Source organism: Vidua macroura, chromosome 1 (genome assembly GCF_024509145.1).
Source record: "Vidua macroura isolate BioBank_ID:100142 chromosome 1, ASM2450914v1, whole genome shotgun sequence".
Classification (NCBI taxonomy): domain Eukaryota; kingdom Metazoa; phylum Chordata; class Aves; order Passeriformes; family Viduidae; genus Vidua; species Vidua macroura.
The window spans coordinates 148,800,627-148,821,042 of NC_071571.1; the positions used below are offsets into that span (position 1 = coordinate 148,800,627).

Consider the following 20,416-nt stretch of genomic DNA (forward strand, 5'->3'; position numbering starts at 1 on the left):
CTGGAGCACACCGAGAGAAGCTCACTGACGTGCAGGAAGAGCACGGTGGCAAAACCTACAGAGTCTCATTTAGAGGCCTCGCCCCTTGTTTGTATGAAGAAAGGTCCACCAAGTCCACCAGCACTCAGGAGCAGTCAAGTCTCTGCCAAGAGGTAGATGCAGAGTCCCAGGGGATGCACAGATCTCCCAGCTTGAACAAAGACTCTACCACAGAGCACCAATGGTGTGAGATGTTTTTACTTTAAGACCAATGAAATTGGTCTGCACTACGTTCTCTATAAAAAGAGCGATGCATTTGAAATAAATCAGATGAGTTCAGTTCCTCTCGCCTTTTGAACTGGAGTCTCTCTGTTCCTGTCCTGCCTCAACAGTGACATTTCCCCATGTCAGAGCCTGAAAAAACCTCATGCTTCTCAGCTTCTCCCTCATCTGGAAGCTCCTGTGAGAAGAGGGGAATTCATCAGCTGCCTGAGCAAACCACACACAGCAAGCTGCTGTGCACGGGGCCTGAGGATGCTTCAAAGTATCCCCTGACTATCGCAGCAGAGGAGCTGGAGAAGTTGGAGGAAGACATCCTCTCCTCCCTGGATGCAGAAAGCCCCTTGGTAGAGCACAGCCTTTGCAGCGGGACAAAAGACTGTATAGGAGAGACCAAAAACTACGCACAGCTCATGCCTCCAGACCTGTTTGAAGAGCTGTGGTCTCTCTTTAACAACAAGGATGCACCATCCAGGGACACTTGGATAGACCAGCTACTGGCAAAGTGGGAGGAAGAAGAGCTTCCTGACAGAGACACTGCAGGAGAGGGGGACAGTGATCCAGAGAGCACGCTGTCCCCACCACTGCAGGAGGATGGAGCAGAGCCAGCAGCTTCTCCCCTGGACAGCGATCCCTGCGACGAGGGGCACAGTGAGCCTTTCCACATGGCACTGCCGGAAGACTCGAAGATGTTTGCAGTTTGTGCCTCGCCAGCTGAAACTGTGGAGGAGGTTGACACAGAGGGCCTGGAGGCTTGATGTGCCCAGGCTGCCCTTCTCCAAGAAAAGCCCTCTGGGGCTTTTGTGATGGCTGTGGCTTGCCTGGTGCCTGCTCAGCCCCAAGTACACCAGGTCCCTGCTTCCACTGCTGGCATAACCCCAGTCCCACAGTCCTTGGCCCCATGGCGATGGTGCTCCATCACCAAGGCGGCCCGGCAGGCTCTGCGCTGGCTTTTCTCCTTCAGCTGCTTCAGGGGGCAGCCAGAGGAGTGAGCTCAGTGCCAGCATTAGGCAGAGCCCCAAAGATGACTGCTCACCCTTAGGCAACAAGTTGCCAAAGGTGGGTCCTGCTGCCAGCCCCAGTCCCTCACCCCCAAGCCAGCAGCAAGGCAGCCTGATCAAGGAGAACCTGCTGATGAAGGGTGACAGTGCTGCCATGTAGAATCCCACAGAAGTTGATTCTAGGCCCAGTCTGCATTAAGGGGTGCATCCCTGCACCCCTTAAGGCTGCATTAAGAGCTGGTAAATTCTCCTTGGGCCTCAGCATTGTAGGACAGGAAGGTATGCCCATCCTCCTTTCACATGGAAAATAGGAGAACACCTCCCTGGATACCTCTAATATGGAATGGAGAAAAGTGTTGATCCTGGAACAGCAATACCTCCAAAAAAAAACCACTGGGACCCCCAGCACAGAGAAGCACAGGGTGAGGAAGGACTGTCAGGAGGCTGCTAGAGCCAAGTGCTTGGATTGTCTTCTGCTTGATCTCTCCCCCACACTCTCTTTTCCCCTTCTTTTTATCTCGCCCTCCTCTTTTCTATCCCTTTCTATCTCTCTAACCTACATTCATTGTTAAATAAAATTCCCATTGTTAACTTTGGTAGATGGTCTCCTTGGCACCTTAACTCGGGCAGAAGCATCTCTCGCTAATCGCATCTTAACAGTACCACACATCTGCACACAGCACTCGACGTATGGCTTCCCCAGTGCCCAGCACAGAGGCACAGCCACCACAGGGGGACAGCTCTGGTCCTACTGGCCACACTAAGGAGACTGCTGGCCTCCTTGGCCAACTGGGCACACACTGGCTCATGTTTGGCCAGCAATCCCAGGACCCTTCCTACTGGGCAGCTTTCCAGCCACTCTGCCCTCAGCCTAGGGCACTGCAGGGCCTTGTTGGGACACAAGGGCAGCATCAAGGCCTGTCTCTTCTTGCACCTTGTTCCACTGGCCTTACATCATCCATCCAGTCTGTCTACATTCCCCAAACAGAGCCTTCCTACCCTCCAGACACTCCCACCCACATTGGTATCATCACAAATTTACTACTGAGGGTACCCTCAATGCCCTTGCCCACATCAGCAGGACACACTGAATGGGACTGGGCTCAGGGGACACCGTTAGTGACCGGACCAACTCGTTGTAGCTCCATTTCCCTCCACTCTCTGGGCACAGCCATCCTGACAGTTCTTAACCCAGCCAAGAGTGCACCTGTCCAAGCCCTGGGCTGATGGCTTTTCCAGGACTGTGCTGTGGGGACAGAGTCAAAGGCTTTCTCAGTTTTCAGCCTTCTAGCAAACCATTGGCTCAGTGGTTTAGGAAGGGAACCTGGACTGAGGGCACTAGTTGCAGCACTGTTCCTATCACCAGCTTTAAGAAAATCTCTTTCATATGCACTCATAGGACAAGTTGTAGAAATCACATGAGGAGACATCTCTCCCCTACCAGATCACAGTGGATTTCCTAAGTTCTTTTTCATCATGGCATGTTTCCTTGCAGAGATGTACATGTGCCCCAAAGGTTCTAATGCTGGCTATCTGGACTTCCTGAAAACACCCACATTAGAACACTCATACTGGATGTATGCCCTGCCAACAGGCCTTATCTCAGGTAACAGAAGCCAGTTTATGTATATGATACCTATTCTTCCAGTACAAGATTTTGTCTGATTTCAGGCTGTTGAAGGGAGACAGAGGATGTGGCTATCTGGCCTTGGCCCCCTACCCAGCTCCCAAGGTACAGTATCTTTCATCCTTTCTCTTAGTTCTTTTGTGCTGTTGCTGTTGTACAGCTGTAATAGCTGTAAAAACTCAAAGTAATGTGAACTACAACTCTGGATGATGCAACTAAAAAAATTATGAAAGCATTTTTGATAGGTGGAAGAATTTTTTAGATTGTGGCTTTCCAAGTAAATAATAATAAAAAAATAGGTTTTAGGGTTGCCAGGCTCTTGCCTTTGCAAGAAATCAAAAGAAAATTGTAGCTACATTTAAACAATAAACCATTTTCAAACAGCAAGATCAAGTATTTTCTTTTATAAATCAGAAGGTGAGATATTCTACTTGAAATACACTTTTCATTTCTTTTGGCTAAAATCGTTCCTTGCATTTTTGTCAGAAAATACTTCTGGTCAACCCAAAGACTGCATTCTTTTGTGCATCAACTGCTTGCAAAAGTGTTGCTTTTCCCTCACACTTACTCTTTTAACATACAAGGATGCAGTTTGTGTTCTCTATGTTTATAAAAACCTAGTGAGCGCTTCTGAATCAGAAGTTATTCTTCATTAAAAAATGAGATCTTATTAAATAGCTAAGTAACATTTCAATTTTTATCAATAGCATTGCTGATAAATACAGAGTTGGTCTACTTACTGCCTCCTTCCTGACACAAATTTTGCATGAGAAAAAGATGTGTCGCTGGTGACAAAAGAAACAATTTTATCATTAAGTACTAAGCATTTTTGATGGCTGCTAGTGTATATCTCACTAAGCAAACATAATTGTGGAGCATACTTTAAAGGCTTACAAATTATCTTTTCAAGTTTTAACCTTATTAGTTAAATTAAGTTTCCATAATCATCACTTGATTTCACACACGAAGAAATGCTTTATCTAAAATTTAGTCAGTTTTTACATCAGAGATTATTCTCCATTTATTCTCCTCTGAGATGATCTCCAATTCATCTTCAGGATGGGCACAGTGGCTTCATTGCTGTTGGTAGTTTTTCTCATTCTGCAACATAAACTACCCTCAGGCATTCTCAGTAGTGAGAATGTTTCCCAACAGGGGGGAGGAAAAAAAAAGAGGGAGAATATTAAACAAAAATAGTATTTCATGAATTCTGATGAGCTGACTACAGAATTTCCAGGAATAGAGCAGTGACCTTTCCATGGCTCAGCATTTTGTCTTTCATAACAACCAGCAGCAGAGAAAGGTGTTAGTCCTCTGTATGAAGTGCTACACATTATTGCCCTCATAAAAAAATCTTTTTTTACACTCCAGTGTCATGGCCACCATCACAGCACCTGATTTAGGCATTTAGGGTAAAAGGTACCAGCAACTGGCCACACTGATTATGGGTCTGGATTATTTAGCTCTCCTGAAGTGCAAGTCAACAACCCCACAAGTCTTTCCCAACTTCCATACGTGGAAGTGTCCGAGGCCAGGTTGGACACAGCTTGGAGCAACCTGGTCTAGTGGAAGGTGTCCCTGTCCATGGCAGGGGGATGGAACTAAATGGTCTTTAAGGTTTCTTCTAACCCAAACCACTCTATGATTCCATGATTCCCTGAGATGTGCTACGGCTCCCCTTTATGGGTATCAAGAACTAAAAGCCCTGCCTCCCTGTTAAAAAAACTCTCCTGCTCCCATTTCTGTCAGCCTCAAGGTACTCTGAGGCACTTTTCTGATCCCCATGGCAGCAAAATTACTGTACAAAGCCTTTCTCTGGCAACCTTACCCTTGGTCCTGGAAATCCTGGCTGTCCCGGAGGACCGGGAGGTCCAACGTGCCCAGTGTCTCCTGGAGGTCCGTGGGGACCCATCAGTCCCGGATGGCCCTTATGACCAGGTATCCCGGGATCACCTGGAGGACCCTTTTCTCCTTGAAGGCCTTTTTCACCTTTGATGCCAGGCTCGCCCTAAGTGAAGAGGAGGACATTACCACCACAAAATAAGAAGCAAACTTCTGATTTCCAAATACAGAGAAACACTTACAGCTGAGCTGGTAAAGTTGCTGAGTGCAACATCTGGTGCACTACAAATGAACCACAAATTGTTCTGATGGAGAATGATTAAAGAGAGACCTGGAAGACTGGGAAGCACTGGCTTCACTTTTGAATGACCTCTGCCCCCAGGCCTAACTCAAAATAGCTCTCTCTATTTCAACATAATGAAATAACTGGTAATGTTCTCCAACTTACCCTCTCTCCTTTGGAGCCAACTGCACCCTGTTTCCCTGGTGTGCCCTGCAAAAAAGGTAAACATAAAAGAACCATCCATAATAAGCGTAAATAATGAAACATAGGCCTTTGTAATGATTCCTGTGACCCCAGGAAAATTTATTTCCATGACAACCCCACAGTTTCCTGAGAGCTTTTTCTTTTGCTCTCAGTTATCAACAATTAAAGGAAAAAAAAAAACAAAAAACAAACAAAAAAAAAAAAACAAAAACAAAACAAAAAAAAAACAACCAAACAAAAAAAAAACAACAAAAACAAACAAACAAAAAAACCAAAAAAATCCCAAAGAACAAACAAACAAAACCACAAACAAAAACAACAACAAAACCCTAACCACATGACAAGCAGGTTGAAGAGGGTAATTCTCTCCCTTCACACCCCTTTGGTGAGACCCCACCTGGAGTGCTGTGTCCACTTGTGGTGCCAGAATATAAGCAAGGCCATGAACTGTTAGAGCAAGCTCAGATGAGGCCACACAGATGCCCAGAGGGCTGGAGCACCTCTTCTTTGGATTCAGGCTGAGAGAGCTGGAGTTGTTCAGCCTGAAGGAGAGAAGGTTCTGGGGATACCTTCAAATCCCTTCCAGTACTAAAAGGGAGTTTATAAGAAAAATGGGGATGAACTTCTTTGTCAGGGACTGTAGTGATAGGACAAGAGGTAAATGGCTTCACAATCAGAGAGGGTGATACTTGGTAGGAATTTTTCACTGTGAGGGTGGTGAGGCACTGGAATAGCCTGTCCAGAGAAATTGTGAATGTCCCATCTCTGGAACGATTCAAAATCAGGTTGAATGGGGTTCTGAGCAACCTTGTCTAGTGGAAGGTGTCCCTGCCCTGGGCAGGATGGGTGGAAATAGATTATATTTAAGATCCCATCCAACCTAAACCATTCTATGAAAAAAACCCCAATTTGTTGCAACCCTGGTAACAGCCTTGATGATTTTTTCCCTGTGACACCAGTCTTAGATTGAAACAATTCTGAATTTAACTTACCTCTTTTCCAGGAGGACCTTTCTCTCCTGGTTCTCCCTAACACACAGAGAAAGTGGATTTAGCATCACACTAGAGGACTTGGAAGAAAGGCTCTACCTAATAACCACAAGTATTACTTTGTTTTAACAACACAAGTTTTCTTCTACACAGTAGCAGGTTTGCATGATCTATCCTTATCCTACTGCTATTGGTCATTCCTGGATAGACACATCCTGTTACTTGGAAAGCATCTCTTAGTGAATTTGCATCCCATGTAAACATAAATAACAGGAAGTAACCAGCTGAGGGCAGATGTTTCACTGGAAGTGTGTTCTTGCTTTCCATACATTTTGTTCCTTTTTCTTACCAACATTTCCTAAAGCTTCATATACTTTATCTGGTCTTGTTTAATTTAAGGAGCACCAGCATTACACCCATAACTGTCTGAAGATGTAAATGAAGTAAATTTTGTCAGTAGAAGTACCATCTTGTATTACATCAACTGGAAAAACACATACAGAGGTTTAAGGAATTTTAAACCTAAGAGCTCACCTGTCTTTCAGAACTATATTAAATAATCTTAATTTGAATAAGTGCTCTTGTAGAATTATTTATCAATATCTCTTTAAATTATTTTCTTTGCATTTTTAATGTGATAATTAGACAGTATATTTTCCATTTTAGTATTTATAATATAATATAATTTAAAACTATTTTTAAAATATCACTGCAGTCCTGAACTTCAGATAAAGCAAAATGAACATTAAACTATTTGTTGTTGAAATTCTGGCCACTTTCCCATATAACGTATAGAAAAAAAATAATCTTTCTAAGTCTGTTTGCAGCCAACACACATGATCATATCTATCACATGCATGCAGGTGATATTTTCCCCTGGAAACACAACATCTTCAGCTGTGTTAGCATCCATACATGTATCCATGAGGAATGGAACTAATCTGAGATGTGTGATCCAAATTAGGCTGCATTAAACTCACTTGAGTTTTCCTTAGGCCCACTTCAGTTTTAAATGGGCACTATGTTTGCTGCTTAAAATTAATTGTCCAGAGAAGTATTTCTTTCTTCTCTTTGCATCCAAAAGCTCCCTTTCAAATTATAAAATTAAATATTAAAAAATACAGAAGAAAAAAAGAACCATCCTCTGGAAGATTCAGCTCTGCTAGAGACACACAAAAATCTTTTAAATTATCTTTTTTTGTCACTAGAAATCTAGAAACAAAAAAAATTACCTAGCATTCACTTTTTCCATCCTTCCAGTGGAATTTAACATCTTCTACTCACCTTGAAAGGTCTAAAGATATTGGATTCTGAGGCTGTGATACTGTCATGGGTATAGGTTTATTATTTATTATTTTAGATCACTTTGGGTGATATATGAATGTTTTAATTGCAATATACCTCTGTTGCTGGCAACAAAGGAACTTCCCTCAGAATAGCAAATATCAGAAATACCTGTATTATTATCATCACTCACAATTTCCCTATTTAGTTCCATCTAAAGTTCATGCAGAGGTGTAGTCTGAGAACTTAAATACCATACCTGTATTAAGAAGACTATTGAAACAGTCTGATTAATGCACACATCATCAGGGCTGACTGGCAGGTACCAGCTCCATACATGAGATTATGGTTGCTCATCCATATGAAAAATGCTATTTTTGCAGTCCATTTTTTTTTTTTTGCAAGTAAAATTATATGGCTTCTGGACTTGTTAGATATCCTGCTTATGCTTTTTTTTTTTTTTTTTATCTAACTGAAGATGACCATGTCCCATCTTCCTGTCTAACCTTTAAAAGCAGGTAAAGAGAGGATCTAATCCATCCCCAGGCATACTTACAGGTGGTCCTCGGGGTCCTATAAAGCCAGGGAGTCCTGGGCTGCCTGCCTCTCCTTTATTTCCTTTGGGACCCTTAAGACAGAAATGAGACAGACACTAGCAGACCTTTCCCCAACACCTCTTTCCCAGAGCATTCATTTACAGATACACTGGAACTGGGAAATTTCATTTTAGCAGCAGGACTCCCAAAAGTGACAAGGAAGAACAAAGTATTTTAGAAAAGCAGGTTGCAGGCACCATAGTTGCCTTATTAATAAGCTACGCAGAGTCCCTGGGATAAGATGAAAAGGGACAATTATGGCAGGGGCAGGAGGTGTGTTCCATGGGTGTTGTGGTGTCACATGGTTTATAAGAGGTGCTGAGAGTGGAAATGCTGTGATGGGTGATGAATAGGGAAACAATGCAGGTGGTCATACTGCTCAAATCCAAGATTACAACCAACAGACAGCTACAGGGCTTCTCCTTTGCCTTTATTTCCAGGTTCAATTTATGTCTCTTTCACTTATCTCTTGTGATATTCTGTCAAACTGTCCCTTTTTCCTTTTAGATCAGGGCAGTTGAAATGACAGTTCATGATACAGAACTGTTTAGTGCACACTTCTGATGTGGTTTTAACTCTTAGTTTAACCTTTACTTTCAGAACTTTGTCCTCTGCTTTTCCGGTTCAGAATGCAGCCCTTTTTCTTCTTAGAGTAAAACTCATGCAAAGTAAGCACCAATGAGCCTGTCAGGCACAAAGCACATGGATGTGGGGTGTGCAACTTGCCCTGGAGACTTCAGGGGCTGGATTGTGTTGATGTATGTGGGCTTAAGCATGAGCAAGTGTGAATTGTGATGGGCTCTGTCAAACAGCAAATGCAAAAGGAGAAGGCTCCTGGCAGGTTTTACCTTGTGATTACAAGTCAGCAATGGTGAAGGTGGAAAAAAAAAATCCTTATTGCCATGATAACCTTCCTCACCTTCCTTTTTTTCAAAATAGAAATATAAAATATTGGCTTGTCTCACCACACTGTGAAGGAAATTAGTGCATTTCAAAATAAATGGATTTATGTACAGCACAAGGAGACACTTCCCATAATAACCTTTATGAAAAGGAGAGGATTCATTTTAATGACAGAGAATGATAATGATGAGATGACTGTCTGTTCTGCTGACCAACACTGTCTCATCGTTTCCCCTTCCTCATCCATCTGACTTTATCCCTTTTCAATCTCCTATGTTATTTTTGGACTCTAAATCCTCTGGAGCAAAGGCTGCTGTGGTGCTGTTTGTGCAGGAAGCTGCCTGTGAGTCCCTGGGTCACATCATATAGGTACTGTGATAACACTACGATGATTAAAATAATAATCCCCACTTGGCATTCACAAGGCATCCCAAAGCCACAGTGACCTGATAAAGACCTAGAAAGTAAAAAAGCAGTGATAGGAACTGGGAACAGGGGTGGGTGTGACAAAAAGAAGTTTGAAAAGGCAAGAGCAAGGATCCACAGGGCAAGAAGCAATGGCAGCAGTCCCAGGAAGGTAAGAAGAGCTTATGTCAAGAACAAAAAGCCTGTGGCATTTGTTTTTTGATGCAGAAGGGCTCTCAGACTGCAGCACCCTGTCCCACCTTCCCACACGGAAAGGTGGAGTCCCATTCTGGGCCCCTCAGTTTAGGAACGATGTCGAGATGCTTGAGTGCATCCAGAGGAGGCAACGGGGCTGGTGAGGCACTTGGAACACAAGCCGTGTGTGGAACAAACGAGGGAGCTGGGGGTGTTTAGGCAAGAGAAAAGGAGACTCAGAGGTGACCTTATCAGTCTCTACAGCTTCCTGAAAGGTGGTTGTACTCTGAAACCAACTTCCTGAAAGAGGGTTGGTCTCTTTCACCATGCAGCACTGACAGAATGAGATGTCACAGTCTCAAGCTGTACCAAGGGAAACAGGTTGGATATTAGAAAAACGTTTTCTACGGAAAGAGTGATCAAGTACTGGAATTGTCTGCCTGGGGAGGTGGTGGAGTCACCATCCCTGGATGTGTTTAAAAAAAGACTGGATGTGGCACTTGGTGCCATGGTTTAGTTGAGGTGTTAGGGCATGGGTTGGAGTCAATGCTCATGTAGGTCTCTTCCAACCTAGTGATTCCGTGATTCTGTGGATTCTCTGAGACATCCCTGCAGATGCTTGATCAAGGCACAGGTCTGTGGCGAGGTTGGGCTGGCTTTATGACTTTGCAAGGGTCACAAAGAGTGAAGTCCTGCTGCAGCTTTTCACATTCCTCCTGCTCTGCCTTTGTTTTCATGATAATCCCACAGTCCAGCAAGCTGTACTGTCTCCATGGGCAAAGAGAGGGAAGAGCCTTGCATTGTGATAGATACTACTGGGCACAAAGGAATATTTGCATGGATTTGCTGAATTCTGGACAATTTTCAGCAGTGGAACAGAGGAAAAAAAACCACAAAAAAACAACCAAACCACCGTCCTTCTTACAGCTCTTCATTTCCAAGCTGTTCTTTCTCACAGGATGGCCTCAGGGGAGTTTCATTATGCTTCCTGATCCTAGTTTACTGCCCACTGTCTGCTCTTCCCTCAAGTGCCTGTGAGGATTTTTCTGCTGCCACTATTCCTCAATGGCAGCCTGCCAACTCCCCGAGGCCCTCTCCTTCCTTGTGACAACTCTCTGCTGGCTGCATGCTCTCTGCTTAGCAAAATTAAATCTACTGGTGAATATGAGGTATGCCAATCTTTTTTCCATGCTAGGCAATCAATCATTTCCATTTGCTGTGAACACTTAACTTTCACTGGGAAAAGTGATGACCCAGCTAGCATCTCAATTCCAGGAACATAGCCAAACACCCTTCAAAATTGTGGCCAGCTACTGATTTTCAGATCACCCATCTTCAGACATGGAAACCTCAGGGATGGTAACCAGCTACACTAATCCACTCCACCTACACTTCATCAGTCACCTCTCCTGGCTGCACCAGTCTCCCTTTGTGGTACTTACTGGGATACCAGCTGGGCCAGGTTCTCCTGCTGATCCAGGCACTCCATTCTTGCCCTGTGTCAAAAGAAAAAAGGTTAGTGATGTAATGCATGCTAGAACTAGAAATATTCAGCTACGCCTACAACAGCAGGGATTTCTTTAGCATTGTTCAGTCTCCTCTCCTGAAAGTATCTTATTTCCAATTGACCTCACAGCTTCTGCATTCCTGATTGCATAGCTGATCTCAGGAAAAAAAAATCGATATGTGGACCCAAATCTGCAGGTCTGAGGAGGACCAAACCAGTACTTCTTCTCCTTATCATATGCAGCATCCTTCTGGATGGATGGAGCCATCTCCTCTGGCTGCTCCAGGTCACCACTGTTCAGACAAGACTCCTTTTAATCATCTCAGGCTGCCCCTTTTTTGGGGAATGGAGAGAAACACTTGTTCTAGCACTTGATACTTACCTGACACCAGACAATTCAGAATGAGCCAAATCATCCTTTAAAAGGACCTGTTTCTCACTGTTCCTTAAGAAAGCAGCTGAGCTAATCCACAAAGTTTGGTAAGATGAAGTTTTACACTCCTCAACTCCACATGCAGAGTCATTTCCTTCATTAGAGCTGACCATAAAGACCAGCCCTTGTACTGTCAATATTCAAAATCATGCCACACTCCTTTTTAGATAAAAAAACAAAGAAAAAGAAGAACAAGAGAAACTGCTACTTTGCCCTTCAACATACAAGTAAGTCTTCTGTAAAGAAGAATATGGCCTGGAGTTATGATAATTTCTATCTCTACAAATATTTGTACTCACTACTAGTGTTGTGCAGGGGCCTGACACGATAGTGAATGATGCCAGCAGTACAGGAGTAATGAGATAAATTATGATGTAGACACAGGAGGTCTCCTTATGTTCTTGCAGTCAAATCTAAACCTCAAGCCCCCCACCTTGGAGGGACCTGCAGCTCCAACTCCTGGCATTGCTGAGCCAGCATTTTTTAACCCCCTCCCCCGATCATGCCATGGCATCTGTTTCACTACCAGGTCTTCCAAGAAGGAAAGGAACTCACTCATTGCAACACAGTAAAGATGTGCCTTGGTTCAGCAACAGAGATATCGATTCAGATTTTATGAGGATTAATTTATAAGACAGAATTTTAAACCCTATCAAATTAATAAAAGTAATTTCTGAGCCATCCCACATGAGACTTTTTGAAATGTCAACTAGATTTCTCTTTCTCCACTGAAGCTGTAATAAAATAGTACAGGTGAATAGTATCACAATTGGACCCCACAAAGCTCAGCCTGGGCACCTACAAGTGAGTGTCTACCTTTGAAAACTGAAACCATGTGAGAAGTGATTATGATCCAAGAGGCAGGACTGAAATATGAGTATTTCTGACTCTGCATCCTGACAGAATCCATTGGATTGTTAACCATCAGTCCCTTGCACTATTATAAGCCTTCATCAGTTTCTAGCAATACCATTCTTATTTGTCTTTCTGAAAGGCAAAGTGTTTTAATCAAACATTGTCTGAATCTTCCTAAACTCTCTTCTTTCCAGCCAGAGTTCTGGATTGCAGAACATTCCCACCACACACAATGCCCAGTCCCTGGAAGTTTTCAAAGCCAGGCTGGATGGGGCTCTGAGCAAGCTGGTGTAATGGGTGGCATCCCTTTCCAGGGCAAGGGTTTAGAACTACATTATCTTTAATGTTCCCTCCAATCCAAACCATTCTATGAACTATTTTGGGCCTCTAGAAATGGCTTGTCAGGAGAGAGAACTCACCGGCTGCCCTCGGAGTCCTCGGGGGCCCTGTGGTCCTATGGGACCAGGATGACCCTGAAAGGAAGAAAAGTATTATGATGACTGAGAAAGAGCTGACATGGAGGCAAGTGAACAAACATTTTAAAATGTTCCTGCTAAATTACACTGTTCACATATTAGGGGAAACAGGATTAAAGGAGTCTCACTGCTCCTTTTCAATTATTTATGAGGGAGATCAACCCTTTGAATTTTAAACACCTACCACTAAATGCAACCTGATGCCAGGAAGAAACCATTTCTATCAGATTATTATCAGATTATTTTAAAGCTGTATTTCTTAGGGATGGAGATTCTCTGAAATTTCTCAAGAACTGACAAGTCTGTTCTCTCTCCAGAGAGGCTTCAGAGCTGCCTCCATCTCCTCCAAGGGGTTCCTTTTGGTCTGCTCTACACTTTGCTTTGTAGGGTACTATTTACAGGACACCAGTTTTCCGTGACACAAAAGGGGTGCAAATGAGAAGCCACTTCTCCAGGTCCCATGGCAGTGGCACATCAGCTGCTCGGAACATTACTCAGCTGCAGGACCCCACATCAGCTGCGCCCTCCCAGGACTCTGTTATATGACTGCACTTGACACTAACTATGCCAGAGGAACTGTTTGTACCATCTTTCTTTCCTCTGAGCAACAGCAACTTATTCCATAGGTATTTCACAGACTTCAGCAGAGCGACACAGTCAGTCAGGTACAGCTGTGGCAGAGGAAGCGTGACAGAGCCTGGCCTGGTGGGACCCGCAGAGTGAAGCACTGCTCAGAAATGAGTGCCAGAAGACAGGTCCATGGCTACCAAGCACAGCCTGGGTTTCACACAATGCTGCTTTCTCTGCTTATCCAAAGACATATCTGACATTTTAGTGCCAGCAGCTGAGCAGTGACAAAGGTCCTCTAATTCTTTACTTCCCCTAATGATCTTTGCACAAATCACTCCCTGCAGTAATTCACCCTTCATTGAAGTTTCTGCAGCTGTTTCAGGTCAGGGTCACTGTGAATTAAAATTTCCATTTGTCAGGGAGAAGGAGATTCATTTCTGCTCAAAAGAGTGCACTTACATCCTTCCCAGGTGGCCCCTCACGACCAGCAGGACCCGTCACACCTGGCTCCCCCTGCAATTCAGCAAAAAGGGAAGAGATCAGCTCAAGGTCAAATTCAGACCAGTATCACTACTATAAGTGGTATGGGATTTCTGCTATGTGTGACTGAGCTCAGTGAAAACTTTTTTAAAGCCAGCAAGAGCCTTGTTCATCTTATATGACATGCAGCTTATAAAAATAACTCAGAAACATCTCCTCTAAGTGATGCACAAGGCAGTGCTCTGCTTTCCAGTAAATTATTTGCTACTGCAGGCACTGAAAACCACCAACACATTCATGATACAGAAGATATCATAATGAGGAAAAGATGAGGATCTCCAGCACTGGATTTTTCACATAAGCTTCTGCAAGCAGAGAATTTTATTTCCCTGTAAAAAAATCAGGATTAGGTGGAAGAACATTCAGTTATATTCCCCCATTTACACCAAGGAGCTCCAAACAGAGTGGAGAACAACTTTTCATGCAGGACTTGAGGTTTAGGTTTTATGACTCACAGGCAACGAAGTAATTTCTATTCACTTTTCTGTAAGTTTTGTACTTGAACTTAATTTGCACTTCAACATTTTTGGAGTGTTCTTGTGGAGGACAGCTAGTACTTGTCCAACAAGTGCAGTAGGGGTCCTTGCTTTGCCAGCATTTTTACCAGAAGTATGTGGTATGGAGGCATCCTTGACACTTCTTCACAAAGGACTATCAAAGGGAGCATCAGAGGATTCAGCTCTACCAGCTGCCTCACCTTCCCCAGAATCAGAAGTTCAGCAGAGGGAATGAAGACAGCTGCTGTCATTTCTGTGCCAGAGATGTGGCCCATAGTTGAAAACAGCCACATGAAACACTGTCATAATTTTTACCTACTGCCTCAAAATGGGGCAACTTCAATTCCCACAATCTTTCTCCAAATGATTGTGCATGAGGTACCTGTTACTTACCCGAGGACCTGGGGGACCTGTATCTCCTCTCTGTCCTTTGAAACCCTACACAAGGGAATGAAATCAACAATTATCCATCACCCTGATGCAGGAAACACTAAGAAAACTCTAGCTTGAATATTTATTTAAGAACCTTTCCAGTTTTGCCAAAAGTTACTAGAGACTGGTCAGCATGGAGCAGCTGTGTCCCAGGGAGTAATTAGGCAGGGCCATCTCACAGGTCCATAGCTTTCTATAGCTCCTCAAACTGTAAAACCAAGGCTGTGCTCTGTGTATCCCTGGTGTGTCCAGCCAATATATTATTTAACCCTAAACTTTACTGTCTCCACTCTTTCAGAGGATGTGTAACAAAACACAAAGGCTACAGTTGTAACTTCTGGTGGGGGGGTGTCATGTGGTTACATGCTTTAATTTCTAGATAAGGGATTTACTCTTCTTCATGTGTGAAGGATTCAGAAGGATTCAGTCTGTGTTCTATTTTTGTTGCTTATATATGTATTTTATTTAGTCACAATGCCAGGACTGGTTATATGTTTGCATCAGTAAAGAACCTCATTGGCCCAAGAAATGCTCCCTGACTACAGTACAAGGTTGAGTGGGTGGAACCCTTCAGAGCAGCACCCACCGGCAATCCTCTGGCACCCTCCCGGCCTGGGAGCCCTTGTTCTCCAGGTTTTCCCTGTGGGAAACAATAATGTTCATGTTAGAGAGAGCCCCAGGTCCATCCCACTGCTGTCAAAAACTTCCCACTCCTCTCCCTTAGACATAACATCACTGAGAACTGTGAGTGCCCAGGGTTTGTCCAGCAGAGTCTGAGTTTGCAGGGAGAACAGCAGGGACAGACATTCCCAATCACACCTCGACCTGCACTGTCACCTGCACTCTGAGGTCCTGAGGCATTTTACAGCTCTGGACTGGTGCACATTTGCAGCGTCAGAACTGCACCAATACCTAATCAGCACATGCAGAATCAGCAGCTGCACATAGAAATGGGGTGGTTTGGTGCAAACACAAACTATCGGCAGCTTCTGTGACAAGCACTCCTCTACTTAGCAGTTGTCCTAATGCCTGGGAACTTAGTTGTTCCCAGAACCACTAAGTCCCATTTGACAAGTCACAGGAAGAAGCTGGCAATGCCTGATACTTGAAGCACATTCTTCATGTAACACACACAGTTGCAAGAAATAACATTCACTGCCAAATTTGCTAACATTGCCTTTTAGCTGACAACTTTGTGGGTCAGCTTTTTTCTCTCAGCAAATGCATGTAAAGACTAAGTAGAAAAAATCAAATATAAACCCTCTAATTCTGGGCAACAGAACTGTCTCAGAGCAATCCAGAAAAATGCTTCTTTAAAGACTCCTCCTCTAAACTTTTTATGTTCCATAAACTTCTATCAAAAGGATGGATCACTAGGTTTAATCTTACAAGACAACCTTCTTTCTTTGCAGTGTTTAAGACAGCTTTAAAAGTGGAGTCACTAAGTTTTAGTGTATTTATGGTAGTTGTAAAAGTAGAAGAACCCAGTTTCTTTTCAAGATTGCTCATGTGTCATGCCTATAAATCGCTCAAGACAATACAGTTCTTCTGGTGTTAAAAACAGATGTGCAAACAGGCTCCTTGTTCCCCCTAAGGAGTCCACAGATAGGCAGCTTCGAAAACAACAACTGGATGCAGCTTCTGATTGACTGAGCAAAACAGTTTTAAATTACATTACCGGCTCCCCCAGAGATCCTGGTTTGCCATCTTTGCCATCATTCCCAGCAATGCCCTGTTGAATGAAATGCAAAACAGGGTAAAATTGACAAGGATGATTGGTGGGGGTTTTGTCAGTGTGAAAACTCTGCTCATCATGACATGCTTATGTTTGCCTAAATTTTCAAAATCCTCCCTACTTCTATAGCTCAGTCATAAACCTCTCCCTGCTTCACCCCTGTAACAGCATAACCTCTTTCCCTTTCCAATATGGCAATATTTCCCTTTCCAGCAAGATGAGCACGCCAACAATCTTAAATCAGGATTTTAAAACCAATTGTTATAAATCATTATAATTCCATTACCTTCAGGTAGACTACTTTACAGTAGAATTACCTCTGGCTCTATCTTTATGACAGATTTAGAAAATCCCAAAATGTTGTACTGTTGTGTTTTCCAGAAGAGAGGAGCCTATGCCCAAGGTGCACTTGAATCTGAATCAGTGCAAAAGAATAATTTTGACTGGATTCAGATAAAGTCAATGTCCCAGTCTCTGAATCCTTGTGCCCTTACACTGGAGTTATAACTTTATTTTTGTGCTCTGTATTACAGTATTTCTTCCAATGAGAAGACAGACAATGAACAGTCCTGATTCACATTGTTATTAACACTTTGCTTTAAAGTGATCAAATACAGATCCTGGAACAAAACAAATATTGTCCTGGAAGAAGGACATTGCATCAGCATGACAGACACTGCTACAGACCACGTATGGATCTCAAAGCACCTCAGAAGTGTCACCTCTTTGTTTTACATACCTATGTGTGCATGAATAATTTAATGTACTGAATTAGAAGGAGCTTAATCACACTCACTGGAAGTCCAGGCAGCCCTGGTGGGCCCTGTGGACCTGGGGGACCATCTTTGCCCTGGAAAGAAAGAACAAACACTGAGGGTCAGGCAAATTCCTCAGAGGCTTTATCAGATGAAGATTTATTGCACGTAGAGTCTGACGGGACAGCTGTGAGAAGGTGGTCTTGTAGCCCATGTCAGAGTCTATGAGGTTTTCTTGAACTCCTTCTAGTTTAGAATTGATGGCTCTCTTTTAACATAAAAAAACCCACTATTATTATTGAGTTCTTACAAATTGAGAAACCTCTGAAATCACTTGTAATTTTTTTTTCTTTCTGAAGCTTAATTACATTTAATATTTCATCCTTAATTTCCTGGATGAGGTGTCCTGCTAGGAAGCAGATGTGTATTTTATACCTTTTAAATGAGTAGTTACCAGAAGTGGCTTACTGACCATCCCAAGAAATCCCCATACCCCACAGGATTGGACAATATCATTCCAGGTCTTTCACAGTGTCACAATCTTATCATCCATTTGAAATGGAATTTCAGCCAGCCTGTCCATCTTGTCTCTGGCCTCTCTGAGAATGCTCACTGATTTCATAACAGCCATCAGAAGGACCATCACTGTTTACTTATGATGAAGTTCAGGTTGTGAAATGGCTCTGCAAAAGGCACCTTGTCCCTTAGGAAACCTTGTTCTAGAAATTCATCACAGAATTACACAGTTTTAAACTGTTCCACTCAATAGGGAGTATTCTTAAGGGAAGGTTCATTTTTAACTTTTCAAACTGAAGTTAGCATCAATCAGATTACCTGTCTCTCCCAGGGTTTTCTGACACATTACCATAAAGTAGCATCTGAAAACCCTTAAAATGAAACAGCAATGCAAAAATTCTTCATGGACTTCTCAAAACTTATACCTGTACTGGTATTTTTTGTGGTGCCAGGAAATAGTGCCAGGCTCCAGCATCTTAGCAGTTTGTGCTGTGACATCCTTCAACAGGCTGCTGGTTATATTTTGATAATCCCCACACAGAGTTCAGGCATTAGCCTTAGGTCATGAAGCATGTAACAGATTTAGAAATCCTGTTCTGGCAGCTAAGAGATGTTAATATCAAGGACAGACAGACAAGAGGTACAAAAACCTCCATGCAGGTCCCATGGGCTGGACTATCCTCTGGCTAACTTGGAATTTCATTTGGTGAGTAAAAAAAGTGCTAGAACAGCAACCTGTGGTTATTTGTGGAGGTTCTACTTGCAGGCTGAATATTTTGGGGAGCTTTCAAAGGACATAACATGGATGCCAGCTCAGCTTTACTTCACAGACCTAAACCTAGGTGAAGTCAATGGTCAAGCACAGAACTTAGAGCTTACCATGTCTCCTGGGTTTCCTGCTGGTCCTATTGGTCCTGGTGCACCATCTGATCCCTAAACAAAATAAAGCAGAAACAATATGATCAATGCATTTTATATGTTTGTCAACACATTCCCTACCACAGCTGGCAACTCTGGAGCTTTCTTTAATCACTCAGCTTAACATTCATTCCATTTCTTCATTCCTCAGTGAAAAGCAGTGTCAACCTCTGCCCTCAGTCAGCCTACAAAGCTAGAAATAGTCAGATATTTGAGTTTGGTCTTGGCTCTTCCTTACGAAAACAGGGGACAAATAGGAAAAAGCCAATCATGACAAAAATAACTCTGAAGAACAGCAATTATGAGAGAACAGAAATTATGAAGCACACACTTTGGCAGGCAAACTTCTGGAGCCACAAGTCAATGCAGACATACAGAAAAGTCAGCAAAAGCTGAAGAACAAAATTGTATAGGGGACATCACATTTTGCTCTGTTTTGACAGGCTCAGTTTTACTTTTCCTTTGGATGTGAGTCTGTTCAGGAGGTCTCATAGGACAATTTGAAGTGTTTTAATGCCACTGGTTTAGTTCTGTAGTTGTAGCAGTGTTAGGTTAACAGAGACATAGCAAGTGTGTCTGTTATTAACTTCTCCTAAAATAATGCTCATGAGAGCTCAAATGACCCACAAAGCAAGTTCATGTGCTGTCACAGCAGCAAAGCACCCAGCATCCTTTAAGCACTGATACAATCTGAATATAGAATTTTAATCTAATCCCCCTTTTCTGGTATGTCCTGTCATTTAGTCAGTGCAATGTGAATTCAGACTTTGCTGATCCCCAGAACAGATGAAGGTGGCACACCCCCAGCACAGCAGAGTCAAACTGCACTGTAAGCAGCAATATGAGCAGTGATGACTCTGGGCAATGAAAGGAGGTTTGGAGAGAAAAGTCCTTGACTCAGAAAAAAAATCCCCAAACTTGAAGGGAGTAAAGCAGGACAGCCAGCAGGAGAGCCAAGTGATCTCAGTCCTGATCCTGCACTATCACCCCTTTTTAAATACAAGGAAGCATAATTTTATTCATGGAGAGAGCAGAACTAAGAATGAGGACTGTGATGGAGAGGGACATGTAAAAGGCCTTTTAATTCAAAAGTAACTCACACAACATGAAAATGGAGAAAATCCAGTCTCATGCCACTGTGTAAAATTGAGAACTAAAATGCTCTTAGATCTGCTAGTTCCAGAATAACAACCTACTCCACATACAGGAAAGCACCTATACATGTACTAAATAGTCCCTATGGAAGAGTTTTCATCATCATCTTTGTGTTGTATAAAGAGAGCAACTGAAGCTTAGCAACAATTTACAGAATGAGTTGAAGCAATCAGTGGAAAGTGGCCAATGTATTAAATAGCAATTACCATGAGTGGGGAACTCTATCACACTCAGGGGATCATTAGGAACCCACTGGAAAATGCAAATTCAGTGCACAGACAGATGGGAATGGTCCTTTCCACCACATGGAGCTTACAACACCCTTTATCAGCAAGAAACTACAGGACCATCTTTGCAACAGAGGAACTTACAGGTGGACCAGGGTTTCCAGGAGCTCCTGAGAAGCCAGGCATTCCAGGGTGGCCCTGCAGAATGAAATC

The 20,416-nt window shown here is 43.1% G+C and overlaps 2 protein-coding genes across 2 annotated transcripts in view; one reads left to right on the forward strand and one right to left on the reverse strand.

The window, feature by feature from the left end:
* The window catches only part of COL22A1 (collagen type XXII alpha 1 chain), a 200,051-nt gene that overhangs the window by 9,290 nt on the left and 170,345 nt on the right, over positions 1–20,416 (reverse strand). The window contains exons 46-58 of the mRNA XM_053982357.1: positions 20,348–20,401; positions 18,783–18,836; positions 17,429–17,482; positions 16,576–16,629; positions 15,484–15,537; positions 14,859–14,903; positions 13,888–13,941; positions 12,802–12,855; positions 11,030–11,083; positions 8,045–8,116; positions 6,208–6,243; positions 5,177–5,221; positions 4,715–4,894 (exon numbers count right to left, since the gene is read on the reverse strand). Of these exons, the coding sequence (XP_053838332.1) occupies positions 4,715–4,894; positions 5,177–5,221; positions 6,208–6,243; positions 8,045–8,116; positions 11,030–11,083; positions 12,802–12,855; positions 13,888–13,941; positions 14,859–14,903; positions 15,484–15,537; positions 16,576–16,629; positions 17,429–17,482; positions 18,783–18,836; positions 20,348–20,401 (810 nt within the window). The remainder of the gene's footprint in view (positions 1–4,714; positions 4,895–5,176; positions 5,222–6,207; positions 6,244–8,044; positions 8,117–11,029; positions 11,084–12,801; positions 12,856–13,887; positions 13,942–14,858; positions 14,904–15,483; positions 15,538–16,575; positions 16,630–17,428; positions 17,483–18,782; positions 18,837–20,347; positions 20,402–20,416) is intronic.
* Positions 215–3,262, forward strand: LOC128810325 (uncharacterized). Its single transcript, XM_053983092.1, has 2 exons — positions 215–1,321; positions 2,757–3,262. Exon 1 carries the CDS (start codon positions 384–386, stop codon positions 1,014–1,016), a length of 633 nt encoding a protein of 210 aa, XP_053839067.1. The 5' UTR covers positions 215–383; the 3' UTR covers positions 1,017–1,321; positions 2,757–3,262.

What these genes read in the sequence shown, in the direction of transcription:
- LOC128810325 (XM_053983092.1), top strand. Translation starts at nt 384, where the DNA reads ATGTCAGAGCCTGAAAAAACCTCATGCTTCTCAGCTTCTCCCTCATCT.